We start from the raw sequence: 27,047 nt of genomic DNA on the forward strand, positions 1-27,047 counted from the left end.
AGTGCAGTTGTGCGGTAGTTTGAGCATTCTTTGGCATTGCCTTTCTTGATTGGAATGAAAACTGGCCTTTTCCAGTCCTGTGGCTGCTGCTGAGTTTTCCAAATTTGCCGACATATTGAGTGTGGCACTTTCACAGCATCATCTTTTAGGATTTGAAATAGTTCAACTAGAATTCCATCACCTCCACTAGCTTTGTTTGTAGTGGTGTTTCTTCCTAAGGCCCACTTGACTTCACATTTCAGGATGTCTGGCTCTAGGTAAGTGATCACACCATCATGATATCTGGGTCATGAAGATCTTTTTTGTACAGTTCTTCTGTGTATTCTTGCCACCTCTTCTTAATATCTTCTGCTTCCATTAGGTCCATACCATTTCTGTCCTTTATTGAACCCATCTTTGCATGAAATGTTCCCTTGCTATCTCTAATTTTCTTGAAGAGATATCTAGTCTTTCCCATTCTGTTGTTTTCCTTTATTTCTTTGCACTGATCACTGAGGAAGGCTTTCTTATCTCTCCTTGCTATTCTCTGGAACTCTGCATTCAAATGGGTATATCTTTCCTTTTTTCCTTTGCTTTTCACTTCTCTTCTTTTCACAGCTATTTGTAAGGCCTCCTCAGACAGCCATTTTGCCTTTTTGTATTTCTTTTTCTTGGGGATGGTCTGGCCCTCTGTCTCCTATACAATGTCATGAACCTCCGTCCATAGTTCATCAGGCATTCCGTCTATCAGATCTAGTCACTTAACTCTATTTCTCACTTCTACTGCATAGTCATAAGGGATTTGATTTAGGTCACATCTGAATGGTCTAGTGGTTTTCCCCACTTTGTTCAATTTAAGTCTGAATTTGGCAATCAGGGTTACATCACTTTTTCTTATCTTGGCATCATAATCTAGGACAGTACTGCTTATCTGAGGGTCATGCTATGAAACATTCAAATGACTTAAGTGGTAAAGTTGTGTGAGTAACGACTCTAATGTAAATGACTTTTTCTCTTTGTTATGTCTATGTTTACCATTGACGAAACTAGACTTTCATTTTAAAGTAAACATTTTTAAGAAATAACTACTCACTGTCTATGAAGTGTTCATTCCGTATGAAAGTGAACTTCACTAGAAACTATGGTGGGTTGAGAATGTCTTTTCTCATATTCGGCTATAAGGAAGCTTTCAAGTGACATAGAGTGGAACGTGGGTGTTTACAGGGAGTGATAAGAGCATTGGCTTGGAGGCCAGTGGGTCCTCATCATGGTTCTACAGTAACTTGTTATATGGCCTGCACCAGTCTCCTCACCTGTGAAACAGTAGATGTGGACCAGGTCACCATTATGAGTCCCACCCTGCCCCTCGCCGCCCCATGATATGCTTCTGTTATACCAGCTGCTACTCTAACACCCTGTTCTGCTCTGATGACCCACCAGTGGCTTCTGTTTGTTGTTTTTCTTCCCCCAGATTGCAGTGAGAATCTGTTTCATTGTCACACAGGCAAGTGCCTTAATTATAGCCTGGTGTGTGATGGATATGATGACTGTGGAGATCTGAGTGATGAACAAAACTGTGGTAAGTAACATTATTTCCCTAAAGGTTTACATTTAAAATTATAGAAACTTATAATCAAAATCTTGTAGTTCATTGTTTGTTAGTGTGGTTAATGAGTTAAATTACAAAGTGATTGGTTTCTTAATTTTCAGGAAGAGGAGGCTTTTTCAATTACTAGTCTGTCATGTCTTATGTGTAAATGTAATATTTCTTGGGTAAAGTCATACTGAGGAAACGTTAAAGAAGTGGAATGGAAATAGGAGTTAACATGTTTTTGTCTCTTTGAAACTGTTTGTTTCTTCTCTGGTTGGAGTCAGTGGCTCATGGTTAGATTTTGAGCTCTTGAGCAAAACTGCTTGCAGCTCTTGATCCTCTTGTTATATATAACCAAAGACCTCTCCTGTATTTGACGGCCATGCCCTACATGGCCACTTCTGTAGTGGAGACATCAATGGTTTGTTTTACATTCAAAAACTCATCTTATCTTTTACTGAAGGAATCCACCTACTGGTTGCACGTTTGTACCTGTAAACAGCATCTTTCCAACAGCCCACACCAGCCCCTGCTAGCCACTTGTCTGTACATTGTACAAATTCAGCTTTTTTCCACATGTGATATACAGTATTTTTCTTTCTTACTTATCTCACTTAGCACACATTTGCACAACATTTTATGTCAATTGCACCTCAGTTAAAAAGAGGAATGAAACTTTGAAAGTTGTTGTTGCTTAGTTGCTAAGTCATGTCCGACTCTCTTGTGACCCTGTAAACTGTGGCCGTCCAGGCTCCTCTGTCTATGGGTTTCCCAGACAAGAAAGCTGGAGTGGGTTGCAGTTTCCTTCTCCAGGGGATCTGGATCCCCAACCCCAGGACTGAACCCACGTCTCCTGCATTAGCAGACGGATTTACCACTGAGCCACCGCATTTTAAAGAGCTGTGTTTAGTTCTGAGTGTCCTCTCCTGAATCATTAATAAAACCAGCTGAATTCTTCTTGCTTGTTTACCATTCTGACTTTGCGATTAGCTCGCAAGTTTTGGTAGCGTGTTATTTAGTGACAGAAGAACTTTCTGACTTGTGCCGGCACCACAGCCGTATGTCCCGAGTGTGTGTCGTGTGGTTCTCTCCATCCCCTGAGCTCTTGCCTCCTGCAGACTGCAAGCCCACAGAGGAGCATCGCTGTGGAGACGGGCGCTGCATCGCCATCGAGTGGGTGTGTGACGGGGACCACGACTGCGCGGATAAATCCGACGAAGTCAACTGCTGTGAGTGCCCTGAAGGTTCCCATCTTGCTCATTTTCCCACTTCTGTCTGTTTAGTTAAATACACTCAAGGTTTCCTATCTAAACGAAGTCTTACACTTTGGCCCTGGCCCATTCAGATGACAACTGGATGGTATGATGACAAGAACAGTGTAGTGTGACTGATGTCTGACTTCCTCTCTCCAAAACTCAAAGCCTGACTTGGCCACTCTGGCCGAGCAGGTGGCTGTCTTCTCTCTCATTACCCACACATCCTCTTTTGTGACTTTGTCAAAGCAGATATTCTTTCCAGAGACAGGGGACTTTCTGTCTGCAAACAATACATTAGCAGTTAAGCAAGAGCCTCCACACGTGCTCACAGGCAGCATTTGAGAGAGGGCGTGGGGGGAACTGACAGAGGAGAGAGCCTTCAGGGCCGATGGAGTTAGAGTGTGTGATGACATTATTACTTCAGAGCCTGGCTCATTTCTGGTGAGTATATCTGGAGAAAACCAAAATTCAAAAGGGTACATGTACCCGTATAGTCACAGCAGCGCTCTTTACAGTAACAGACGTGGAAGCAACCTACATGTTCCTTGACAGGTGAACGGATAAGAAGATGTGGTCTGTGTACGCCGTAGGGTGTCGCTCAGCCATGAACAATGATGAGATAATGCCATCTGCAGCGATGTGGGTGGGCCTGTGGGTTGTCACACTAAGCGAAGGGGGCTGGACAGAGGTGGACAGGTAGCGTATGACCTCACTTATATGTGGAATCTAAAAATTACACAAATGAACTTATTTGCCAAACAGAGGCAGGCTCACAGAGACACAGGAAGCAAATTCATGTCACCAAAGGGGAAAGCAAAGGGAAAATTAACTAGCACTCTGGCATTAACATAGACGTACTGCTGTATACAAAACAGATAAACAACAAGGTCTACTGTATAGCATGGTGAACTATACTTAATATTTTGTAGTAACCAGTAGGAATAGGTACATATACATGGATATATATATGTATAACTGAATCACTGTGCTATATACCTGAAACTAACATAATATTATAAATCAACTATACTTCAATTGTTTGTTTGTTTGTTTTTTAAAAGAGTCTTCAGGTAGCTCTTACACTACCTAATAAAATCGAGTATGGCTTGCCACATTTTTTTCCTAGAAAGTATATTATACTCGATAGGGAATAATAAAATGATTAAATAGAAGCTAAAGAAGGGTAATGTTGACCTGAAAGAGTTAATATGGTGCATTTTATGCATATTCAAGCTAATTAAACTTTTTATTCCATCTTTTATGGTCTAATAAAAGTAGAAACAGTGGCTACATATGAGATAGACTGTTTAATTTGCCTGTAATTTAAGGCAAAAATAGAAATGTAGGTTGCATGTTTTTTATTTTGACATAAGAAAACTCCTTTAAATTAATTAGCAAACATTATGCCCAGCTTTCCTCTTTCCTGAATTATATTTGAACTGCAGTATCATCTGAGTCCTGACTGAGTGGACATCATGGAACAGAGTGGGCTGTATTTTGATGGATCTTGAAAAAGCAAGAACATGGTGCTCATGTGTGTACGTAGACAGTTAACTGTGAAGCCTGAGGTCACATGATACATGGGTTTCTGATGCTTTAAAAGACAATAGGTATAGAATTAAGACAACCAGTTCTTGGAAGGTTAATGGTCACTAGATTATCCTTTTAAATATCAGATGTAATAAGCAAATTTTGAAATAAAGTGTTTATTGTGGGGTAGGTATTATGCATTTCATTGGTGCACTAGGTCAGGTTGGTGCAGAGTGAAATGCTGGGGCTTAGGGTTAGAAAATCTTATTTCCATGTTCTGGCCCTACTTTTCAACAGCCTTGAGTATGACACACATGCTAAAGTCTCTAAGCTTCAGTTTCTTTATCCTAAACTAGGTTGATAATATGCACTTTGAGTTCAGTTCAGTCGCTCAGTCGTGTCCAACTCTGCTAGCCCATGAATCGCAGCACACCAGGCCATCCAATCCATCACTAACTCCCGGAGTTTACTCAAACTCATGTCTATCGAGTCAGTGATGCCATCCAGCCTTCTCATCCTCTGTCGTCCCCTTCTCCTCCTGCCCCCAATCCCTGCCAGCATCAGGGTCTTTTCCAATGAGTCAACTCTTCGCATGAGGTGGCACTTTAAAAATTTGTTATGAGGATTTGAAATTAGACATGTAATACTCCTAGCACAGCTATTGCCATGTAGTAAACCTTTAATAAATTGTAGTTTTTATATCATTAGTATAACTGCTTGTTGTTTAGTCACTAAGTAACATCCAATTCTTCTGTGACTCCATGCACTGTAGCTTGCCAGGCTCCTCTGTCCATGGGATTTCCCAGGCAAGAATTCTCGAGTGGAGTGTCATTTCTTTCTCCAGGGGATCTTCCTGACCCAGGGATTGAACCCGCATCTCCTGCATTGCAGGCAGATCCTTTACCACTGAACCACCTGGGAAGCCCAGTATAACTACTACCATCGTTAATACTAGTTTCACTTATGCAGTGATCTAGAAAAGGTTAGTTTTAAGTAAGTGCTACTTAATAGGGTAAGAGAAATTCCAGAAAGAAAACCTTGCATTCCAAGAACACTTGGGATGAAAAAACTTAATGACACATTCATTCATTTGGGCAGAACATTCAGATGTTTAGAACACTTCATTTCTTGGTGATGCCAGATAAACAGGAATCATGGATATGATCTGCACACTGAAAGAAATACAGATAATTAAAATGCATGTTATTTTGGTGTTCCCTAGCGTGTCACAGCCAGGGTCTGGTAGAATGCAGAAATGGACAGTGCATCCCCAGCACTTTCCAGTGTGATGGAGACGAGGACTGCAAGGACGGAAGTGATGAGGAGAGTTGTAGTGATGGTAAGTGTGTGCTCCAACCCCAGAAATAGTTCTTACCAGCAGGTCTTTCCTTGGGAGCAAAACAAAATGTTGGAAGTTATCTAGTGCTTAAAGGATTCCCACATAAATAATTTCAGATTGCCTAATGAACTGGTCCCCACAGTTCCAGTCAGCCAGAAACCTTTTTTGTGGTAAATAAAAGTTTCATGCAACTTACACTGAAAACTCATTCCTAAGGGTGCAAAATAGTGGTTAAACACTTAAACAGCACAGGTAGATTCAGTTAGCTGTTTTATGGGGAAACACTACAATAAAGAGAAAAGTGTAGCGCATACTATTCAATTCAATTAGATTCCAGTTGGAAGTGGCTTCTGAAATTAGATGTAATGGCTTCCAAAAATAGCCATGTGCGGAGAGGCCATTTAACGCCTCCCATTGCCAAGCAATATGCTTGATCACACTTTAGAAGCAGTCTGTTATTATCTGTGAAGCCCCCAAAGAAAAAGTAAATCAAATAAGTTGGTTTTCTCTTGGAAAAGAAAGCTCTACCCTGATTGTCTTAAGCCTCAGTTTGTGTAGAAGTATCTCTCCGTACAGGGCTAGTAATATCTTTCGACTTAAAAACCACCATGTTTGTCTGTAAGTCTTACTTGCATCTTACTAACGTAGCCTTGCTGTTAGGAATGTGGAGGTTGCCGCCCAGCCGCCTGGGTTCAGACCGCAGCTCCCACTTACTCCCTGGTTGACTTCAGGCCAGTGATTTAACCCGCTTACTTCAGTTTCTGTGTCTGTAATCTCAGAGTAATGATAACTGCTTCATAGAGATGACATGTGTTGAATACCCCATAAATGTAAATGTAAGCTATTTTCTGTGGCTGGTACCTGAAAGCCTGTCTAGGCTGTGTGTATCCCACATCAGCTAATGAGATTGGTCACCTGTAACTAAATTAGATTTGCCATAATGAATATTGATATTAGAATAGTTTTAATGAGAATGCATTGTAGACCAAAAGAGAGAGCCTTTTAATTTCTGATTTATTCCATAAAAAACTAGATAAGGATAGCTTTGTTTTACCAGTTTTGAAAATTCAGAAGGAAATTCTTTTCTGGCCTTGAGTTATTCCATATCAGCCAAGAGGCTCCCTTTTGATTAAATAGTTCTTTCTTTCTACATAATTCAATGCTGTTTGAAATAATCTTGTATTATTTACTATGCAGTGGCAGGATTTGCCAGTATTGCTAAACGTCTGTGAGATTTAAGAAAAGTCACATGATAAAATGGAAATGTAAAGAAAGGAAAGTAAAATTGTAGTGAATTTAGATTATTCACTCTACTAAATTCAACATACTAAAAGTACATTGTAGTGCTGGGAATTCAGTGGCAAGCAGAACAGTTTATGGGGCTGGCAGGCTTCTGGGGAAGATAGGCAGGAAACAGTAGGTCTGGTAACCAGGAGGGATGCGGGCCAGGAGGGAAATTCAAGGTGCTAGGACGTGTTGCTATGGAAGCATGTCCTAGTAAAGGGCTTCTGGGAAGCTGCCCTGAGGAGGAGGTATTAGAGCTACTATCTGAAGAAAGAATGGAACTAGCAAAGGAGAGTGGGACTGGAGAAAGCATTTCAGACACAGGGAACCGCCTTGTCCAAAGGCCCAAGGTGGAAAGAGCGAGGTGGCACAGAGGAGCGGGACAGCGCCATTGCCGTCAGAGAGCTGAGGGTGAGGGGCAGCGAGTTCCAACACAGCAGAGACCCTGGCGCAGTAGCCGCGAGGCTGGGAGGAGGCCGGGGTGGCTGCCCCGAGTGCTCGGAGCCCTCTTCTAGACAGAGGCCTTTACGGCCCTCAGCCCCACCCTCGGCCTTCCTGTCCAGCAGCCCTTGAGACATCCTGCTGTTGGCTTGGGAGACCCCTCCTTCCCTCTATGCCAGCTTATCCCACCTGCCTAAAAACTCCCATGGGAAGCTTTCTTCTTACTGCCCTAATTTGCTTTTACTGCTTTTTACATGTACCTTCAGAGAGCAATGATTGCATGGTATTATAAGATTCCGTTCATGAAGATATCCCTAATTAGAGTCGAAACCATCAGACTTTATCTTTTAACGCTCAATGCCTTGCTGGCAAACTAAGTTGTCATATAGCAAGCACTTAATATTGGCTCAAATAATGAATGCATGCTGTCTGAATAAATTATTTTTATTTATTTTATTTTTATTTTTATTATTTTATTCTGTCTAAATAAAAATTTTTTTAAAGAGACTAATATTCATGGAACTTAGCCTAACTTACCTTGCCAAAAAAAAAAAAAACCACTTTTATCTGCTAACTATTGAAAAAAAGGGAGTGATATCTCTTTTTTGCAAGACTATGATGTATAGTGTTGTTCATTAATGGTACTAGAAGGGAGAGAGAGTCCAGTATACTAAATATTATGTTTAGAATTATAGGTAAAATTGTAGATAAAACTTAGAATTCTAGATAAGAAAGTCTAGTATAATAAATATTGTCAGAATTATAGGTAAGAATGATTGTATGTATACTGATACTGTTATTTATATTTAAAAATGCCTTGCAAGATATTGTAGAGTCCAGATGATGTGTCTAAAAATAATTGAGTATAATGGGGCAAGCTAGAAAGAGAATGGGCAGTAATTTATTACCTTTTCCATTTATCTACAAATGACCAGGAGATCAATGGGAAAAGCAGTTTTCTCTGCACATATCTTAAGAAAAAGCCATCAGGCTGACATCACTGTTGTCATTCATTTGGAAACAAGAAGCCTAATTCTCAGGTCGTGGCGGCTGGGTCAGTGCTACTTTCCAGAGGCACACCAAAAATATGGATAACAGCTGCTTACAATCCTGCCATGACAAAGCACCCTTATTATATTGATGTTGATGCCCTACTTATTATTAAGGAGAGCATTTTCCTTAGAGGGAAGACTAGAGCTGGGATCAAATGAGACTTTAAAATATTGGCGCATCCCTCAAATTACTTGAATTTTCTTTTGTCATTAGCTATATGCACCCGTGTAAATACAAGATGCTATCTTTTTCATTAAAAACTATTAAAAACAACCTATTTTTAAAGGATGGGTTGCCCCTTAGTTTCTTCATCCCTACAGAGTCCTTCTGGAATAACAATGTTGTATTTTAGCTGCAGGAAAATTAATCCAGAAGGTACCTACTCAGCTTGTGTTCAATATTTTTGGAGACGCTGGAAGGAAATTAGAGTTGTGTCCTTCCTCAGTTCTGGATCCTTCAGATGCTAGTGCTTGGAATTTACTTATGGATGCTGATGAGAGTGAATGTGCCTTTCTCTCTTCTGTAGGTCAGACTCTATGTCAAGAAGGAGACCAAACATGCCTCTACAGTTCCTGCCTTGATTCATGTGGTGGTAACTCTCTTTGTGACGCCAGCAACAGTCTGAATAATTGTAGTAAGTACAGCCTCTGACAAACGCAATCATCTTGTCAGGATATGCATTCAGTGTTTTCCTTTCTCATTGACATTAAAATGCTGAAGTCTGGAATCCCTCCACAATATGTACATGCATGTATTTTTTCTTTTTGTTTTTAAAGGTTACATGTGGTAGCAGAAAAGAAGCAAAGTGGTCTTAATTAACTGAAATCATAAACAAATGTGTCACCATGAATGGGCTATAAATCCATGTTGTTTAATATCATTGGCATGACTTTCCACTCAGCATCAGTTCCTATATATTATTTTTCTGGCTCCATCTGCAGGCAGATGCTATCGTTCTTCCTCTTTAAAGCCCAGCTTCAAATGTAGAAACTTTATCTGAGAAGCAGATATAAAATTCATCTAAACAACCACATAAAACTTTGGTGGTCTGTCCCTGTGACGAAATGTATTCTCCCCCTTCTAGGAACTCTGCTGACCTAGAACCATCTTGTGGCTGTTGTGTTCATTTGTGTTGGTGACAATGGAAAGGCTCCAAATGGTGTAGACAGGTGGCTTTCTCCAGACTGGCTTATGAGGAGGGATAATTAGGGGAAGATGGAATGGGCAGGATGAACAGAAAGACTCTCCTGAGGAATTTAAAATGAATCAGAAAGTCCCCAAAGATCCTAATTTCTAGGGATGGTGTCTTACTTCTGGACTCTGCCTTCATATTCTGCTCCCTCTTACACTCTTTAGAACTAATTTTTGGCCTCCCTGTCAGCTTGGGCTTAAGATTCAGAAGCAGTCTGTCAAGCTTTCAGTTGACAAGAAGGTGTGGCTTCCTAGCACAGATCCTGGCAGTGAAGGTCCTGGAGGCTGGGAGGTTGAAAAGCTGAAGGGTTCAGGTCCCTGGATTTGTTCAAGTTTTCGGATCTTGATTCTACTCATTACTTTTCCGGGTCAGCATAGAACTTACGGGTGGGGAAAGCCCACACCCCTTAGGGGAACTTTAGGGGTGAAAACAGTGGGCTGGACAGGAGAGTGAGGGAGACAGCCACTTAATAACCCATCTGACAAGATTTTTTATTTTCATGAGCACTTAGTAACTGGCTGAAAATACAATTCCAAGTCCTCCTCCACTTCCCGTAAGGAGAGAGCAGCGCAGATAGTTACCAGTCTGACTACTAAGACATAATACCATTTTCTTCACTCTAAACTCCACTAAATATATGTGTATGTGTATGTATATATGTGTGTATGTATATGGTTAGGCTTCGCTTATCTTGGACTCTTCCTTGGAACTCTTTCAGAATCATTTTTTATTTTTTTTACTTCACTTTGAACTTGGGTTGCAGACTTTTGGACAGTGACACTGTTGTCTCAGACATGTGTATTTTACTGAAGTTTTGAGGGTTATCTGACATAGCATGGCACTGTTAGATTAAAAAAATTTGAGAGAGTAATGTTAGCCCATATGAAGTTTAGGTGGGGAGTCACCAGGTATATGTTACCCTGTTTTCTATACTTGAAATATTTTAAGATTAAAAATTTAAATATCTTTTCATCTGTCAAAATAAAAGAATTTGTAGGAAGAGCACTAGATAACTTGGCTCATATATATATTCAACCAGTACTTAGCCTGTGATGTTCCAGGCACTGTGCACTTTGATGGAAAAGAAGAGAGACATTATTCCAGCCTTCCTGGAGATTACTTTTCAATAGGGGGATCATTTACCACCTTTCCAGTCATATATATAATTTTGGTTTCCTTTTTATGTTCTTCAAATAGGCTCACAATTTCCCTAGCATCTCACTGTCTCAGCAGCTTCCTCTTTCATCACAAATGTTTTTGCCAGGCTCTCTCCATGTATATTCAGCAGACACTTGAAAATCTCCTTTTCTGAGGATCATGCACTGGGCTAGTCACTCATCCCCATTCCTTGTGTGTTGTTAAAAACAGTGTATAAGCCTCACCTCCAGTTGAGAGTAAAGATGCTTCCTTATTTTTCAAAGAGCTTCAGAATGGTGTGTGTCTACTTGGTTCTCTCTAAAAACATGGACAAGCAACATCTCCCCTCAGAAGACTCTTCATCACTTGAAAAGTGATTAGTCACTTAAAAATCTTTGCTGCTATCAATATGACACTGTTGTTATTTAGATTCTGGGGCACAAGTGAGAGCACTGTCGTTCCCCGGCTCCCTGCCAGTGGGGAATATGGGTTTGGAAAATGTGGATGTTTTGTCTGGTGGAGTCAGCCTCTCTCACTGGAGTTGCTGGGAGGCTAGCTCTTAAAGACAGTGGTTCTTGTTGTCCATAAAATATTATGTAACTTACTAATTGTCCCTGAAGATATATTGGGTGGGGCCCAGGCATCAGTATTTTTAAAATCTCCCAGGTGGCCCCAGTGTGCAGTGCAAGTTAAGGATTGCTTTGTGGCCTGATGAGGCTGCAGAAATTAGTGACATCTTGAAAGAGGGTGTGAAAAATGTCTTCATGGTTTTTGTATTTTTCAATGGCTAAGCTCCAGGGTTTATCTCAGATTTCCAGAAGTGGCTACAATTTAAAAAATAAAAGCCTGAACAATATATCTCAGATAACAGTGTTCAGTGATAGGCTAGTGTCAACCTATCCACTCAAGCCCAGAATCTTTAATATGTCTGCACCCTGCTGGGAGGGTGTAGGGAGTAGGAACAGGGATGTAATGTGCCCTCAGCCTGGGGTGTAGGGCCCGACCCATCACTTGCTCCTGCAGTGTGCGACCCGGACAGCTGGGAAACCTGGGGGAGAGCGGCTCCCGGCACATGTCCCTCTGCCTCCCTGCACCCGTGACCGCTGTGGCTGTGTGAAGCCGGAAACGACTGTCACGCCTCAGGGACTCTCCTGAGTTTCCCACAGTGTTCCATCAATCTTTAGTTCTGCATGTTTGCCCATGTACTTTTTCCTCCCACACTCATTTTTAATACCACAGAAGGAATGGGGACAAGTGACTAGTCCAGTGCTAGACACTCAGAAGAGGGGGTATTCAAACGTTTGCTGAATATATATGGAAAGGACCTGGCAAGAACATCTGTGATGAAAGAGGAAATTGATGAGACATTGAGATGCTCAGGAAACTGTGCTGAGTGCATTGGAAGAACATAAACAGAAAACCAAAATCGAATGTGTGAGTGGGAAGATGGCAGTATGATCCTCCCACTGAGAAGTTAGATCCGGAAAGAAGTAACAGCTTTGTTACTTGAATAATTTCTCAGTGGTATGTCAATTTTCTGGCCTCTCGTTGCAGTCTGGTTGGAAGGAGCAAAGAGTATAGAAGTGTGATCAAAGAGTCAATTGAGAGGAGTCATCTCTTTCTAAAAGCATTTTCAAGGAGCAAATAAAAAGTAATTGATTGAATTAGAATATTACCATATGGTCACCAAGAGAATTAACAGGACAAGGCATTGAGCATGGACATGCAACTGTAGACGGCACATGGAGAAGTCGGTGGGTGTGTCATTTGATGAAAGAACGTCGCAGCACCTAGAACCTTGTCCAAGTCCTGCTGAAACCCAGTCTGCCTCCTGCTTCAGGAGCCAGTGCTCAGGGGACAGGGAGTACAGGGAACATGCTTCACCTGCCGAGAATGTTCCATCAGCAAGATCCAGACTGGCGCACTGCAAGGTCAAGTCCCCGGAGTTTTTAGCACTTAAATATTAAGGAAAAATAAAGAAAGAGAGGGAGCATAGCTATTATAAGAGACTTAAATAGGTTTCCAAAAACCGGTCGCCAAGCTGTAGTATGAGGCTGTGGTGCACACTTAGGTAATAAAGCTATAAAGAAGGGCAAGGAAGTAATGACTCTGAAACTCAGTAGCTGCTTTGTGGGAGGAGGAGGAGGTTGGCATATGACAGGGTATACGGAAGGGCGCCTGTGATGGTCTGGTAAAGTCAATTTCTTGACCTGAGCGGCAGTTACAAGGGTGTTCACCTTATAATAGCTCTTCAAATTATTGAAAATAATAAAGATAGAGATTTAAAATGAAAAGTGAAAAGTGTCAGTCCCTCAGTCATGTCCAACTCTTCGGGAGTCCATGGGCTGTAGCCCCCCAGGTTTCTCTGTCCGTGGGATTCTCCAGGCAAGAATGCTGGAGTGGGTAAGCTCCTTCTCCAGGGGATCTTCTCAGCGGGGGGATCGAACCTGGGTCTCCTGCATTGGAGATGGATACTTTACTGTCTGAGCCACAAAGTTTGATGCAAAGGTGAATCTGAGAATCGTTTATATGCCAATGGATGTCGGAAGTGACATTTTCTCCTGTAAACGACGGTAACCTAATACCTGATTCCCAGCGACTTAAGGTATTGTGTGCCTACCAAGTTGCTTCAAGTCGTGTCCGACTCCTTGCGACCCAGTGGATTGTAGCCCGCCAGGCTCCTCTCTCCGTGGGATTCTCCAGGCAAGAACACTGGAGTCCGTAGCTATGTACCCTTCGTGGGTCTTCCTGACCCAGGGATGGACCCCACATCTCTCATGTCTCTTGAATTGGCAGGCCGGTTCTTTACCACTATTGCCACCAAGATACAGCATTGTTTAGTTAACAGTCCTGTCTGTGGGTTGAATTTAACAAATCTTGTTTCAGAGTCTGAAAAGTGGGCTGTCATTGAGACTCCATCACGACCTTTCTTTCAACAGATATTTTTTTAAGCCTCGTCTAAGTTCAGGATGCCGCGCTGGGCACTAAAAACCTTGCAAACAGCCCCAGGGCCGCTAAATGGCCTCATGTTTGTGACGCCATCGCCCTCTCGTGGCTGTTGTAAACGAGGGTTGTATGTGAGTCTAATGCTTAAGATAAAGAAAGTCTGATACCCTCAATCCCAGAATTGGAGGTTGCCGGATATCTTGAGAGTTTATCCTGCTTAGCACTCTGTGAAGAATGCCATTATGAAGGAACAAAACACAGGATTCAGTCAACCTCAACGCATTCAATAAGATCTCAGAATAGTATATGATCATAACTTAATCCCTTCATCTCCCTTGACACTGAAATATTTAAAGCCTGTATCTTATCCCAAATCAAAAGTGATACATCTGCTGCATGTCAAAAGGGAGAAAAGTTGTCCACGCAATATGTTTATTAGTTAATCTCAATGAAATGAACTGATAAAAAAGTCAAAATTTTTTTATAAAAAAGTCAAAACTTTTTTATAGGGTGGTTGAGGAAAAGAGAAAGAAAAGGTGTCTACAGGGGAAAAAAGACTGCATCAAAATATATGTAAATGATCCCATTTTGGGGGGTAAAATTTTAAGTATATTGAAGAAATTAGGAAAAACATAGAGGTTGAGCTGTTTCTACTACTTGGTCATGATAGGTTATCAAGAAACAAAAACAAGTTGGAAAGTAATAGTGATAGTACAGTTATCCTTTGGTGAAAGCATAGACATATCTCTGCCTGTGTGTGTAAATTCTTATGCATATAAATATGAGCAAGTGAAAGGCCTGAAAGGATTAAAACTGTCTTTTAGCTTTGAGGAAAGTTAAAGAAAAGGAGGTGGGGAATGGAGAACTTTTCCTATATGCATCTTTTTATTGTCTTTATAACGAACATGCATTTTTTAATGTGTAATGTGAAATCAAACATTTCATGTTACTCCTCTTTCACAAATCAGAGAAGCAAGAAGTTGAACAAACTCCATCCCTCTTCCATCTCTTTCTTCTCCCTACACTGTAGGCATCCTCAGGATTATGCCAGCTTTAGAGTGTTACTTCTTCCCCAGTAAACTGAGAGTCTTATATGTGTGGTCATGAGCTTTTTAATCTGATCATTGTCAAGCTTCCATAGCATAGTATCTGAAAAGCCCTCAGATTGTTTAAATCGAGAAATCATCCCAGAGCTGTTTCACTATTTCACTGCAGTCCTTATTGCTAATCTGTTTGCCTGCTTACCACTTCTTAGTCAAATAATTAAATTTAATTTGAATAATCACCCTTAAGGCATGAAGTCTTTGGTGGACCTGGCCTGATTCTGCAAAGACACTCCCTTGATCACCTCGTTCCTCTGGGAGTGAGGCCCGTCTCCTGCAGACAAGGGGCAGAGAGCCTTGCCGCTGCTTTCCCCCAAATCTGTCCAAACTCCTTTGTCCGGGGAGGTCTTCCCAGGCTGCTCCTGTCCACGTTGTCCGCCTGGGCTCTAGCACTTTCCCAGTCCTGCTGGCCTAGTCTGTCGACGTCGTGTCCCTGGAGACCTAGACTGCTTCAATGGCTTGGACTGTATTTTGAATTATTTTTACATTTTAAAGTGCCTACGATGGTTTCTGACACTTTCCTTCCTCCTTTCCTCCCTTAATTCTCACACTATGCTTGGTGCAGACTATGAGATCAAGAAATAAGGGAACTATATTTAATATCTTATAATAAACTATAATGGAAAAGAATCTGAAAAAGCATTCATTTTCATTATGTATGGAAAACTGAATCATGTTGCTGTATGCCAGATGCTAACACATGGAGAAGAAAGTGGCAAAACCCACCCCAGTGTTCCTGCCCGGAGAATCCCAGGGACAGAGGAGCCTGGTGGGCCGCTGCCCACGGGGTCGCACGGGGTCGCACGGGGTCGGACACGACTGACACGACTTAGCATGCATGCATGCGTTGGAGAAGGAAATGGCAACCCAGCCCAGTGTTCCTGCCCGGAGAATCCCAGGGACAGAGGAGCCTGGTGGGCCGCTGCCCACGGGGTCGCACGGGGTCGCACGGGGTCGGACACGACTGACGCGACTTAGCATGCATGCATGCACTGGAGAAGGAAATGGCAACCCACCCCAGTGTTCTTGCCCGAAGAATCCTGTGGATAGAGGAGCCTGGTGGGCTGCTGTCCATAGGGTCACATAGAGTCGGACAAGACTGAAGCGACTTAGCATGCATGCATGCATTGGAGAAGGAAATGGCAGCCCACTCCAGTGTTCTTGCCCAGAGAATCCCAGGGACAGAGGAGCCTGGTGGGCCGCTGCCCACGGGGTCGCACGGGGTCGCACGGGGTCGGACACGACTGACGCGACTTAGCATGCGTGCATGCATTGGAGAAGGAAATGGCAACCCACCCCAGTGTTCTTGCCCGGAGAATCCCAGGGACAGAGGAGCCTGGTGGGCCGCTGCCCACGGGGTCGCACGGGGTCGCACGGGGTCGGACACGACTGACGCGACTTAGCTGTAGCTGTGGCTGCAGAAGCTAACACGACATTGTAAATGAGCTATACTTCAATTTTAAAAAAAGAAAGCCTCATTTCACAAAAGTCTCAGAATTGTGTGGGGAGGACAAGTAAGTAAGTGAAGAATAGAGCAGAGGGCCAGTGGGCATGGCAGGCATGTCCTGGAGATACTCTGGTGCTCCTTCTGGGAGTGGAAGAGGAAGAGTGGTTGGCCAGGAAGGCTTCCTGGAAGAGGTGTTTGTGCTGAGTGCTGCAAACCAAGGAGAAATTAGCTTGGTGAGGAGGACGGGAAAGGATCACTCCAGGAAGCAAGTGCTGACAGCTAGAAACATGATTGCATTTAAGGGGTGATTGCAAGTGTGTGAAGGAAAGAAAAGCTAACAGGAATCACGAAGTCATGCAATTCTTAAAATGTCTGGTGTCACCAAGCAAATATTGCTGATGAGATAGGATGGGTGATGAGGCTAGAAGGTTAGGCTGTGGTTTGGAGTGTGAAATAGCCTTGGATGCCAAGCTAAGTGTTAGGGATGATCTCTCTGGCAATGGATATCTGATGGACCTCAGCCTCCTCTTGCCCTGGAATTGTGTATCTTTACACGTTGATCAGCAAGTGTCTGGTGGCTCAGACAGTAAAGAATCTGCCTGCAATGCAGGAGGCCTGGGTTTAATCCCTGGATTGGGAAGAGTCCCTAGAGAACAGAATGGCTAAATGGCTACTCACTCCAGTCTTCTTGCCTGGAGAACTCCATGGACAGAGGAGCTTGGCATGTTACAGTCCATGGGGTTGCAAAGAGTCAGACACGAAAGAGTGACTTTCACGTTATACTTTCATATGTTTATTAACCACAAAACATATAGGAAAAAGTCATCTACTTGCCTCCTCAGCTAAATTCGTTAATTTTTAAAAGTGGCTTTCAGGGTGATGGGGAATGCATTAGTTTAGAAGTAATGGATAAGTCAGAAGATGACAAATTAAAGTAAAAGGAAGCAGGAAACGGAGTCACTTTCAGATAAGTGAAACCAAGGGGAAAATGAGGAAGACCTTCTGAAACATTCATGCTGGGCAGTGTGCTGGCAGATGCATATACAGAAATGAATCTTGGCTTGTCAAGACACCTCATGAACCACACTATTTATCTCTGAAGGCAACCTTATGTACTGCTTGCATTCTAGTCTTAAATACTTTTAAGAAAGATTGTAAGGTAGACTTTCATTTTGTAAGTTATCTTACATGTGGAATTATAAATATAAACAAAATGAAATTATAAATAAAAATATATAATATGTATCTGTATGTGTGGTTTTTTTTTGTTATTGTTAGGTCAGTGTGAACCAATTACGTTGGAACTCTGCTTGAATTTGCCCTACAACCGTACAAATTTTCCGAATTACCTTGGCCACAGGACTCAAAAGGAAGCATCCATCAGCTGGGAGTCTTCTCTTTTCCCTGCACTTGTTCAAACCAACTGTTACAAATACCTCATGTTCTTTGCTTGCACCATCTTGGTACCAAAATGTGACGAGGATGCACACCAGCGTATCCCCCCTTGCAGGTAATACAATGGCATCTCCCCCAGGCATCCTCATTTTCCCTCAGGGAGAACCAAGGGAATGAAGACTTAGTTTAAGTTTAGACAAAGTACTTATTTTGCTAAGAAGCTCTGTGTTTAACAAATTGCATATTAAAATGGTAAAGAAGTAGAATTCTAAAATGAGTATCTGAGTAAAAAGTCATTGCTGAAGAACCAAACAAGAGGGTTATGAACTGCCTTTGATAATAGTTCATGGACTTTAGCCAAATAAAATCACATATTTCATTTTGGTGGATCAAGAAGTGGTTTTTTAAATGTGAGACAGCAGAAGGAGGGATCTGTCTGCCTCTTGATCTAGCGGTGTTGATGTATTTAAAATGCTGCTTTCTAACTGTATCAAAAGTTAAGAGACATCACACCAACCTCTCAGGACAGACAGGGGATGAACATAGAGTTTTTCTACCTGCTTGGGTGAAATTCAGGACAGTGTTTCAAGAGCATGGCTTGGACTTAGGCTATGAGTGATGTCCTGTGGTTAAGACTCTTACTCTGGAGTCCACCTTCTGATTCAAATCCTGGCCCTTCCTCTAGCTGCTTGTGGCCTGAGACCGTTTCCTCGATCACTTCCAGTCCCAGTTCCCTTACTTGGAAGGCCAGGATTGTGATCGTGGTTGGGTTGAGTTGTTGTGAGATTAAGATTAGATGAATGTACACAAAGGCGAAGTTCTGCCAGTTGACCGTGAGCCCAGAACAAGCACTGCTCTGATGTTAGGACGGGGGCAGCGCTCACGGCTTTGTGGCAGCTTGGCCTTCTCCGCCGTGTGTCCTGGGCTGTGGGCAGAGTGTGCGCATCCAGGGCGGCTGTCACAGACGTGGGCTGCTCTCCTCGGGCCCTTTCCCATCGTGGGTGAGTGCACAGATGTGCCTGCCTGATGTGAGTGGTGGCTGTGAAAACCATGTGTTTGAATCAGACGTCATTCGGAACTTGAAGAAAAAGCAGTAATATCAAAACAGTGAACAGATGAGAAAACAAATTAAATACTGAATATCAAATGGATGACAAGGAAGGGTCATCTATAGAGTCAGGACAGGAAACAATAAAATTTCAAAATGACTTGGGAAACTGAACAAAAAAGTACAAACAGAGTAGGACAATGTAGGCGTGTGCAAATACACTTCTGAAAATGTCTGTTAAATGCCTTTTGACATATTACTAATAAAACATCTACCAGTTTTATGTTAACAACTTATTTGTAAATCTTATTCCATTTTTGCTAAGCAAGGTTGATGATAGTGAATACTTACTTTTAATAGTACTTAACAAATTCTTGTATTTGATTTTCTTTTCATATGTGTATAAGCATTTCTCTAACAGTGTTCTCTGGAACAAATTTATATCCACATATAACTGATAATTCTAAGACTTAGGTTTCATATTTAAATGCCTAAGATGAGATGGATCCTGAAATACTATACAGGGAACAATTTGGTGAACTGATTCTAGGCATTTTAGTTGTTTTTTCTTAGCATATATACATCTTTAATTTTTAGTAGCTATCAAAGAGAATTTTACATTATGATATTTGTAAGAAAATATTTTTTGTATAATGAGAGTAATATACTGATATGCTTATGGGGTTGCGCATAGTTGCTTTTGCCAGGCTTGTTTATTGATCTTAAAATTCAGTTTTTAAGTTATGAATTGGAAAAAATCTAATGTTATTGAGCCCTTATAATGTGCTAAATACTTTAGTTGTCATCCTCAAAGCAACCTTTTGGGACTGTTGTCTCTATGGTTGAATACCACACAGATTATGATATGAACAAGTGTGCCGTGGAGTTGTAGTGCTGTTTATTTTATTTCTATTTTACAGGGGAAAAAAGTGGTAGAGTCAGGCAGTACCTGACTTCTATCTGAAATAGGTATCTGTTGGTTAATTTAAAGTAGCAGCAGTGATTGAGTTATATACACTTTTTATTTAATCTGCAACAAAACTACTCAATCAAACAGATAGTTGTTAAGCACTGTTGAGCTTCTCGTTTTTGCCTCATATGGGAATGCCATGGCTTTGTCTTTGCCCCAGATTCCTAGGCTAAACCAACATTAAGTTATGCTCTGTCTTAAATCTAGACAGAGTTAAATCAAGATGGAGACTTTTTGGAAACTTCTCTGTTCAATTGCTAGCCATTCCTTATGTTGTTGATATTAACTTAGTTTAAAGTTGGAAACTTTTGAGAAATGAGAATGTCTTTAAAAGGAAATGAGAAATTTGCCTAGGAACTTGCTCTGGTTATATCTACTTAACATTTTTAAAAACGAATTTATTGGTTATATATTGAGGCAGAACTGCATTTTTCCCCCATCTGAAGTGAAAAACATCTTCTTTGAGACATGCTGATGCCTCAATTTAAAATATTCTAGGTACAAATGAGGTAACACATGTTAAAACGCCTAGTGCAATGCTTAGTGTATCTTTTCTGTAACAAAAGCCAGTACATTTAATGTTTTACCAACTTGAGCTCAACATGGATGGGTCTGGGAGAAGCACCAAGTTTCTCAACAATATTAGTGTGAGCTGAAGTATTGCCTTTAGGGAAGCCAGGTTGGAACTTGGAATGGCCCAGTCGCAGGGCACCAGAAGGGGCTGAGTGTGTTGTACAGATTCCGCCCTGTGGTGGCAGAGTGCCCAAAGTGATGTTGGGGACCTGCCTGAAACAAAAATGATGGAGAATGTGTCTGCCTGAAAGACAGAAGAGAAAGCAAGAAGGGTAAACTGGAGAAGGGAATCCATGTTCTGGGAACAACTCTATTTCCATTCCTGCAATAGAGTTGGTTTTTTGTTGGGTTGTTTTTGTTTTTGTTTTTGTTTTTTTTGGTGAAACTGTGTTTCAGGACTCTATCTCTCTTGTAATGATATCTCTTATTTTGATTTCCCAAATACCTATCGTGTGTATGTGCATCCATATATACATTGATACACACACACACTGCATACACACACCACATGTATACATTGACCCAAGGCTGTACAGAATTAGAAGTCCTATGTAGATGCCTAACATTTGGTGTAGCTATTTCTGCCTGTAATGTTGGTTTTTTTGCTCTTTTAGAGCTCTCTGTGAGCATTCCAAAGAACGCTGTGAGTCTGTTCTTGGGATTGTGGGTCTACAGTGGCCAGAAGACACAGATTGCAATCAATTTCCAGAGGAAAATGCAGACAATCAAACCTGCCTAATGCCTGATGATGAAGTTGAAGGTTAATTTTTATTAATTTTAAAATTAATTACAATGCAGTATCTAACATGAATGAATAAATCAGCTACCTTTAGAAGTTTCTTAATTGTTGTTTTTATTTGATTGCCAATAGAAAGGCTATGTAGGTGGTGAATCTATAAACTTGATTACATTGAAGAATTTAACACTTATCTGTTAGACACTGTATTCATTTTAAAAATAAATTGCAGAGATGACACAACTCACAGAGTCCATTATATATGGAAGCTGCTTTTATACTAGAGGGTCTTGAAGGTAACAATGAAGATAAAGCCGTGGCTCCTTCAGTTCAGTTCAGTTCAGTTGCTCAGTCATGTCCAACTCTTTGTGACCCCATGGACCCACAGCACACAGGCTTCTCTGTCCATCACCAACTCCCAGAGCTTGCTCAAACTCATGTCCATCGAGTTAGTGATGCCATCCAACCATCTCATCCTCTGTCATCCCCTTTTCCTACTGCCTTCAATCTTTCCCAGAATCAGGGTCTTTTCCAATGAGTCAGTTCTTTGCATCAGGTGGCCAAGGTGTTGGCATTTCAGCTTCAGCATCAGTCCTTAAATGAATATTCAGGACTGACTCCCTTTAGGATTGACTGGTTTGATTTCCTTGAAGCCCAAGAGACTCTCAAGAGTCTTCTCCAGGGGAACACATGTAAATCCATGGCCGATTCATGTCAATGTATGGCAAAAACCACTACAATATTGTAAAGTAATTAGCCTCCAATGAATAAAAATAAATGGAAAAAAAGAGTCTTCTCCAACACCACAGTCCAAAAGTATTCATTCTTCGGCACTCAGCTTCAAGTGCAAAGCATTCAGAGACCTTGGCTGTGTGAGATGATCAGGTAGAGAAATGCCTGTCCACCAGGTGGAAAGATCAGAATGGGAAACAATTTGACAAATGAAAGGAGGGCAGTTAGAAGCATTGAATTCCTAGGACATTTCAGGCTCCAGCAATTGTCCGTTCAGAAAGAGATGTAATTGTTGGAAAGCATAAAGACACAAAACAGCTAATCTGGAGAGATGATGCCAAGGATGAAGGAAAAAGATGCTGAGGGCAGACAGAAAAGAACCAAGTAAATTTTGGTGATTTCAGCTTGGTGAGGGACCATCCTTAGCTTCAGTGATATCTTCTCCACATCATCCCACACGTAGATGAATAATGTAGCTGATGGGTCTGGGTTTTCTGTCTGTTGGCAGTAATATGGCCCGCTGCTTTTTACAGAATGCTCACCTAGTCACTTCAAGTGCAGCTCAGGACGCTGTGTTCTGGCTTCCAGAAGGTGTGATGGCCAGGCTGACTGTGACGATGATAGTGATGAAGAAAACTGTGGTACGTATGTGAAGTGGCACGTTTCTCAGACGTACACTAGGATAAGGGATTGTGTTAAAATATGTCAGTTTTTACTGACAGTTGTAAGTAGTGACTAGGACTGAATGTTAAGACATTTACTTCTTAAATTATTAAAATTTATTATTGTATAATAATAAGATATAAAATATAGATATAAAATATTTATAAAATGTTATAAAATATAAAATAATTTTATAAATTATCAAAGTAATTATTATAAGTTTTCCTGTTAATTCCATTGATTTTCTCTAAATTGCACTCTGTTTATAACCTTGATGACATATGTGCAAACCCTCAGTAAAGTGAGAAGCTCTTCACAAATGTAAGAGATTATTTTTATTGAGATTCTAAAGCAGTTGTCATCTGTTATAAGGTCAGGATAATGGTGTCCTTACTTATAATTCCCATATTATTAAACAGGCATTCTAGATACACAAAGACAGACTGCAGGCTCCAATGTTCAAGTTTAATTGGGATTAAATTTCATGCCCTCTCTGATTTTTGTCTCTGCCCGCAGAGGATAAAACTCTTCTGGCGTTTCTGCCTTTGAGTTCCAAAATCACTATGGCAAAGGCAGGAAATGCCAACGGCAATTTAAGTGGAGCTAATTCCCATTTTACTCCCTGCAAACCTTTGTATTTAGAACCTCAAAATGTATCAGGGAATTGAAAACAGACAATGCTCTTCACTAAGTAATATGCTAGAGTAAAGCAAAATGGTTGAAGGGCTAGCCAAAGAATAGTTTGGTTATGACTACTTAGCTTGTTCTGCTTTAAAAAAAAAACTGACATTTTTTTGCTATTGAAAACACATGAGGCAATGCATCTTTTGAAATCATTTTATTCTTTTGGCCTTTGAAGGATGAAATATTGCCTTGCTCCCCAAAATGAGTTTTCCATAGAAGACACTGCCCTTCTGGTCTAGACAAAATGTCACAAGCAATCAACTGAAATCCTATCAGCTATGATAAATATGGATAAGAGCATCTTCTAGAAAATCAGAGCTGTCAGAATGATGGTCCAATGACCAGCAGTAATTTTGTTAGAGAGGAACATACAGTTTTTTGTGAAGCTACTGTTGCTTGCTTTGTTTGTTGTCTTTATGTAAATAAATAAGTCAATTCTCATTGACTATCCCCTATATAAGTAACTCATTAAGAATCTATTGGATTTTTTTTTTTTTTTACTAACTATGGGCTATGGTATTTTGAGGTGCAGCTTAAACTAAATTATCTTAGATTGTTCAAAGAGGTTACATGATATTCCATTGGGTGGCTAGACTGAAATTTGCAATAGGGGACTAATTATTTGAGAAATGTAAATGCTTAGTCTCAAAAAGAGACTTTGGAAGATTAAATGGTCTAAAGTGTAGAGTATGTTTGGTGAAGAAGAAATTTAAAGCTTGTGTTCATTACAAATGATCCTAAAATGTCAGATTTCTAGGTAAGCTATAAATTTCTCTCCATCCTCTAATCTCACAATTACAGGCTCACCAGAACTATTGAAGAAATTGCCTAATCTCTATAAGACACTCAAAATACTGATGATGTTATTGAGAGTTCTAGTTGAGGAAAGTTAAAAGTCAGTCATAAATTAATACATTGAGGGTATTAATTGCCCCCAACAGTATTAGTTCATGAGAAATTAATTTCTCATCGTATTTGTCAAGGTGACTTACAATAAATATTTTATTGGAACCGCTTTAGTACCTGCTTTGGTGTATAGAATCCCCTTCGGAACGCATTCAGGGCCCCCCGCTTTGGGAGAACACAGCACTTAAAAGCAAATGAGGAAGCAGAGGGAGGCCCGGCACAGAGAGGGCTGGGGAGTCATCCCCTCCCGACTCTGCCTCCTTGGTCAGTCGGTCGCTTTGTGTCCGTGGGCGTGGGCAGGCATGCCATCTGGTAACACAAACACCCACTCCAGCAAAGCAGCGTTTCACACCACACTTCATGTCTTTCTGATTTACTCCGTCCATTGCGGAGGGCACGTAAGTGCTTGGCCTTTACTGAATAATGTGACAATTAACTATTCACTTACACACATTTGTAGCTCCTCCAGAACTTCTAACAATGTTATTGGGTTTTCCCCTCAAAGCAATACTTCTTTAACTTAGTTACAGAAGAATTGATGGGTTGGAAATTTACGCTGTGTTTCTTTGACACTTTTGCAGCAGGAAAACATGGTGGTCAGAGCACTCCGTTTGTGAATGCTTGTCAGATATACACGTTAAGCACGTGGCAACGGGTAATGCTAAATTGTGAAGTAGCTCCTGCTCTTGTGGCAAATTTTTGTTGTTGAAGTTGCACTGCTTGTGTAATTGTTAATGTAAACAAAATTTACATTGGAAATATTGGCATTATTAGAAATGTTTTCAGTAAGTGTTTGGAGGCATTATGTAAATATGAACACATCATTACAGAATTGCTTCATGGGAGGGAAGCCTAAAAGGTAGGATTGATTTACAGAGTCGGTACTGTTTCTTGTCTTAAAGTGATAATTTGTCATTAGTTGAACCTCTACTATGTAGATAAAGTTGGCTGTATGTCTAGCAAGTGGATTAAAGAGGCTTATTTTCATTCTAACCTTTCTTAAGCATTAATATCTAAGCTATGGAGAAAAATCTGGCTGGAGAAATGAATAAGAGGGGCATAAAGGAATGGCAAGCTAAAGAAAGTAACAGGAGGATTATAATTCTGAACTTTGCCTTTACAATATAGATTTGAGCTTGAGCTTGTGAGTCTGAGGTTAGCTTTTTTAAGCCTGTGTCCACAGGGAGGTGAGCTGCCGGCAGGAGGAAGGTGGTTCCCGGGCTGTGATGGGAGCAGCAGGTCCTCTCAATGGGGCAGTTAAATGAGAAGAGTTCGAACAATTTTTCTGCATCTACTGGAGAAATAAAACACTTCATTACATGAATACTGCTTCACAATTGCTAACCGATCACTATTCCACATAAAGCGCGTTCAGCATACAGAGAAAGATGGACAACAATACAAGTGGGAGTGCCCTTACGGACTTTCTGTTTATCTTCAAATGATTAAAACCATTTCATTATCTATCTTTGATCTCCTCTTGGGTGATAAAATATAATAAAATATTTTATTCTAACCTGAACTTCTTGGAGTCAAAACCGCCTTAAAGAAATAGAATATAATCTCTTTGTTTTTTTTTTTTTCTATGTAAGCCAATTTACCAACATATATGCAGTTCATCACTTATATGAAATACAAACAACCAGGCTTCATCAACATGAAATTTATAGGCTGAATATCTTTAAGTTTCTTTTTTTTCTTTCTTTCTTTATTTATTTTCCCATTTATTTTTATTAGTCAGAGGCTAATTACTTTACATCATTACAGTAGTTTTTGTCATACATTGAAATGAATTAGCCATGGATTTACATGTATTCCCCATCCCAGTCCCCCCCTCCCACCTCCCTCTCCACCCTCTGGGTCTTCCCAGTGCACCAGGCCCGAGCACTTGTCTCATGCACCCAACCTGGGCTGGTGATCTGTTTCACCCTAGATAATATACATGTTTCAATGCTGTTCTCTTGAAACATCCCACCCTTGCCTTCTCCCAGAGTCCACAAGTCTGTTCTATACATCTGAGTCTTTCTGTTTTGCATATAGGGTTATCGTTACCATCTTTCTAAAGTCCATATATATGTGTTAGTATACTGTAATGGTCTTTATCTTTCTGGCTTACTTCACTCTGTATAATGGGCTCCCGTTTCATCCATCTCATTAGAACTGATTCAAATGAATTCTTTTTAATGGCTGAGTAATATTCCATGGTGTATATGTACCACAGCTTCCTCATCCATTCGTCTGCTGATGGGCATCTGGGTTGTTTCCATGTCCTGGCTATTATAAACAGTGCTGCGATGAACATTGGGGTGCACGTGTCTCTTTCAGATCTGGTTTCCTCAGTGTGTATGCCCAGAAGTGGGATTGCTGGGTCATATGGCAGTTCTATTTCCAGCTTTTTAAGAAATCTCCACACTGTTTTCCATAGTGGCTGTACTAACTTGCATTCCCACCAACAGTGTAAGAGGGTTCCCTTTTCTCCACACCCTCTCCAGCATTTATTGCTTGTAGACTTTTGGATAGCAGCCATCCTGACTGGCGTATAATGGTACCTCATTGTGGTTTTGATTTGCATTTCTCTGATAATGAGTGATGTTGAGCATCTTTTCATGTGTTTGTTAGCCATCTGTATGTCTTCCTTGGAGAAATGTCTGTTTAGTTCTTTGGCCCATTTTTTGATTGGGTCATTTATTTTTCTGGAGTTGAGCTGCAGGAGTTGCTTGTATATTTTTGAGATTAATCCTTTGTCTGTTGCTTCGTTTGCTATTATTTTCTCCCAATCTGAGGGCTGTCTTTTCACCTTGCTTATAGTTTCCTTTGTTGTGCAAAAGCTTTTAAGTTTCATTAGGTCCCATTTGTTTATTTTTGCTTTTATTTCTAAAATTCTGGGATGTGGGTCATAGAGGATCCTGCTGTGATTTATGTCAGAGAGTGTTTTGCCTATGTTCTCCTCTAGGAGTTTTATAGTTTCTGGTCTTACATTTAGATCTTTAATCCATTTTGAGTTTATTTTTGTGTATGGTGTTAGAAAGTGTTCTAGTTTCA

At 40.8% G+C, this 27,047-nt stretch overlaps 1 protein-coding gene across 1 annotated transcript in view; it reads left to right on the plus strand.

Moving 5' to 3' along the window:
• CORIN (corin, serine peptidase) overlaps window positions 1-27,047 on the plus strand; it is a 268,706-nt gene that overhangs the window by 184,787 nt on the left and 56,872 nt on the right. Inside the window, exons 7-13 of the mRNA XM_070451933.1 lie at window positions 1,451-1,558; window positions 2,689-2,799; window positions 5,579-5,695; window positions 9,000-9,107; window positions 17,577-17,808; window positions 20,899-21,044; window positions 22,286-22,393. Of these exons, the coding sequence (XP_070308034.1) occupies window positions 1,451-1,558; window positions 2,689-2,799; window positions 5,579-5,695; window positions 9,000-9,107; window positions 17,577-17,808; window positions 20,899-21,044; window positions 22,286-22,393 (930 nt within the window). The remainder of the gene's footprint in view (window positions 1-1,450; window positions 1,559-2,688; window positions 2,800-5,578; window positions 5,696-8,999; window positions 9,108-17,576; window positions 17,809-20,898; window positions 21,045-22,285; window positions 22,394-27,047) is intronic.

The sequence above is a fragment of the Odocoileus virginianus genome, chromosome 21 (genome assembly GCF_023699985.2).
Source record: "Odocoileus virginianus isolate 20LAN1187 ecotype Illinois chromosome 21, Ovbor_1.2, whole genome shotgun sequence".
Classification (NCBI taxonomy): Eukaryota; Metazoa; Chordata; class Mammalia; order Artiodactyla; family Cervidae; genus Odocoileus; species Odocoileus virginianus.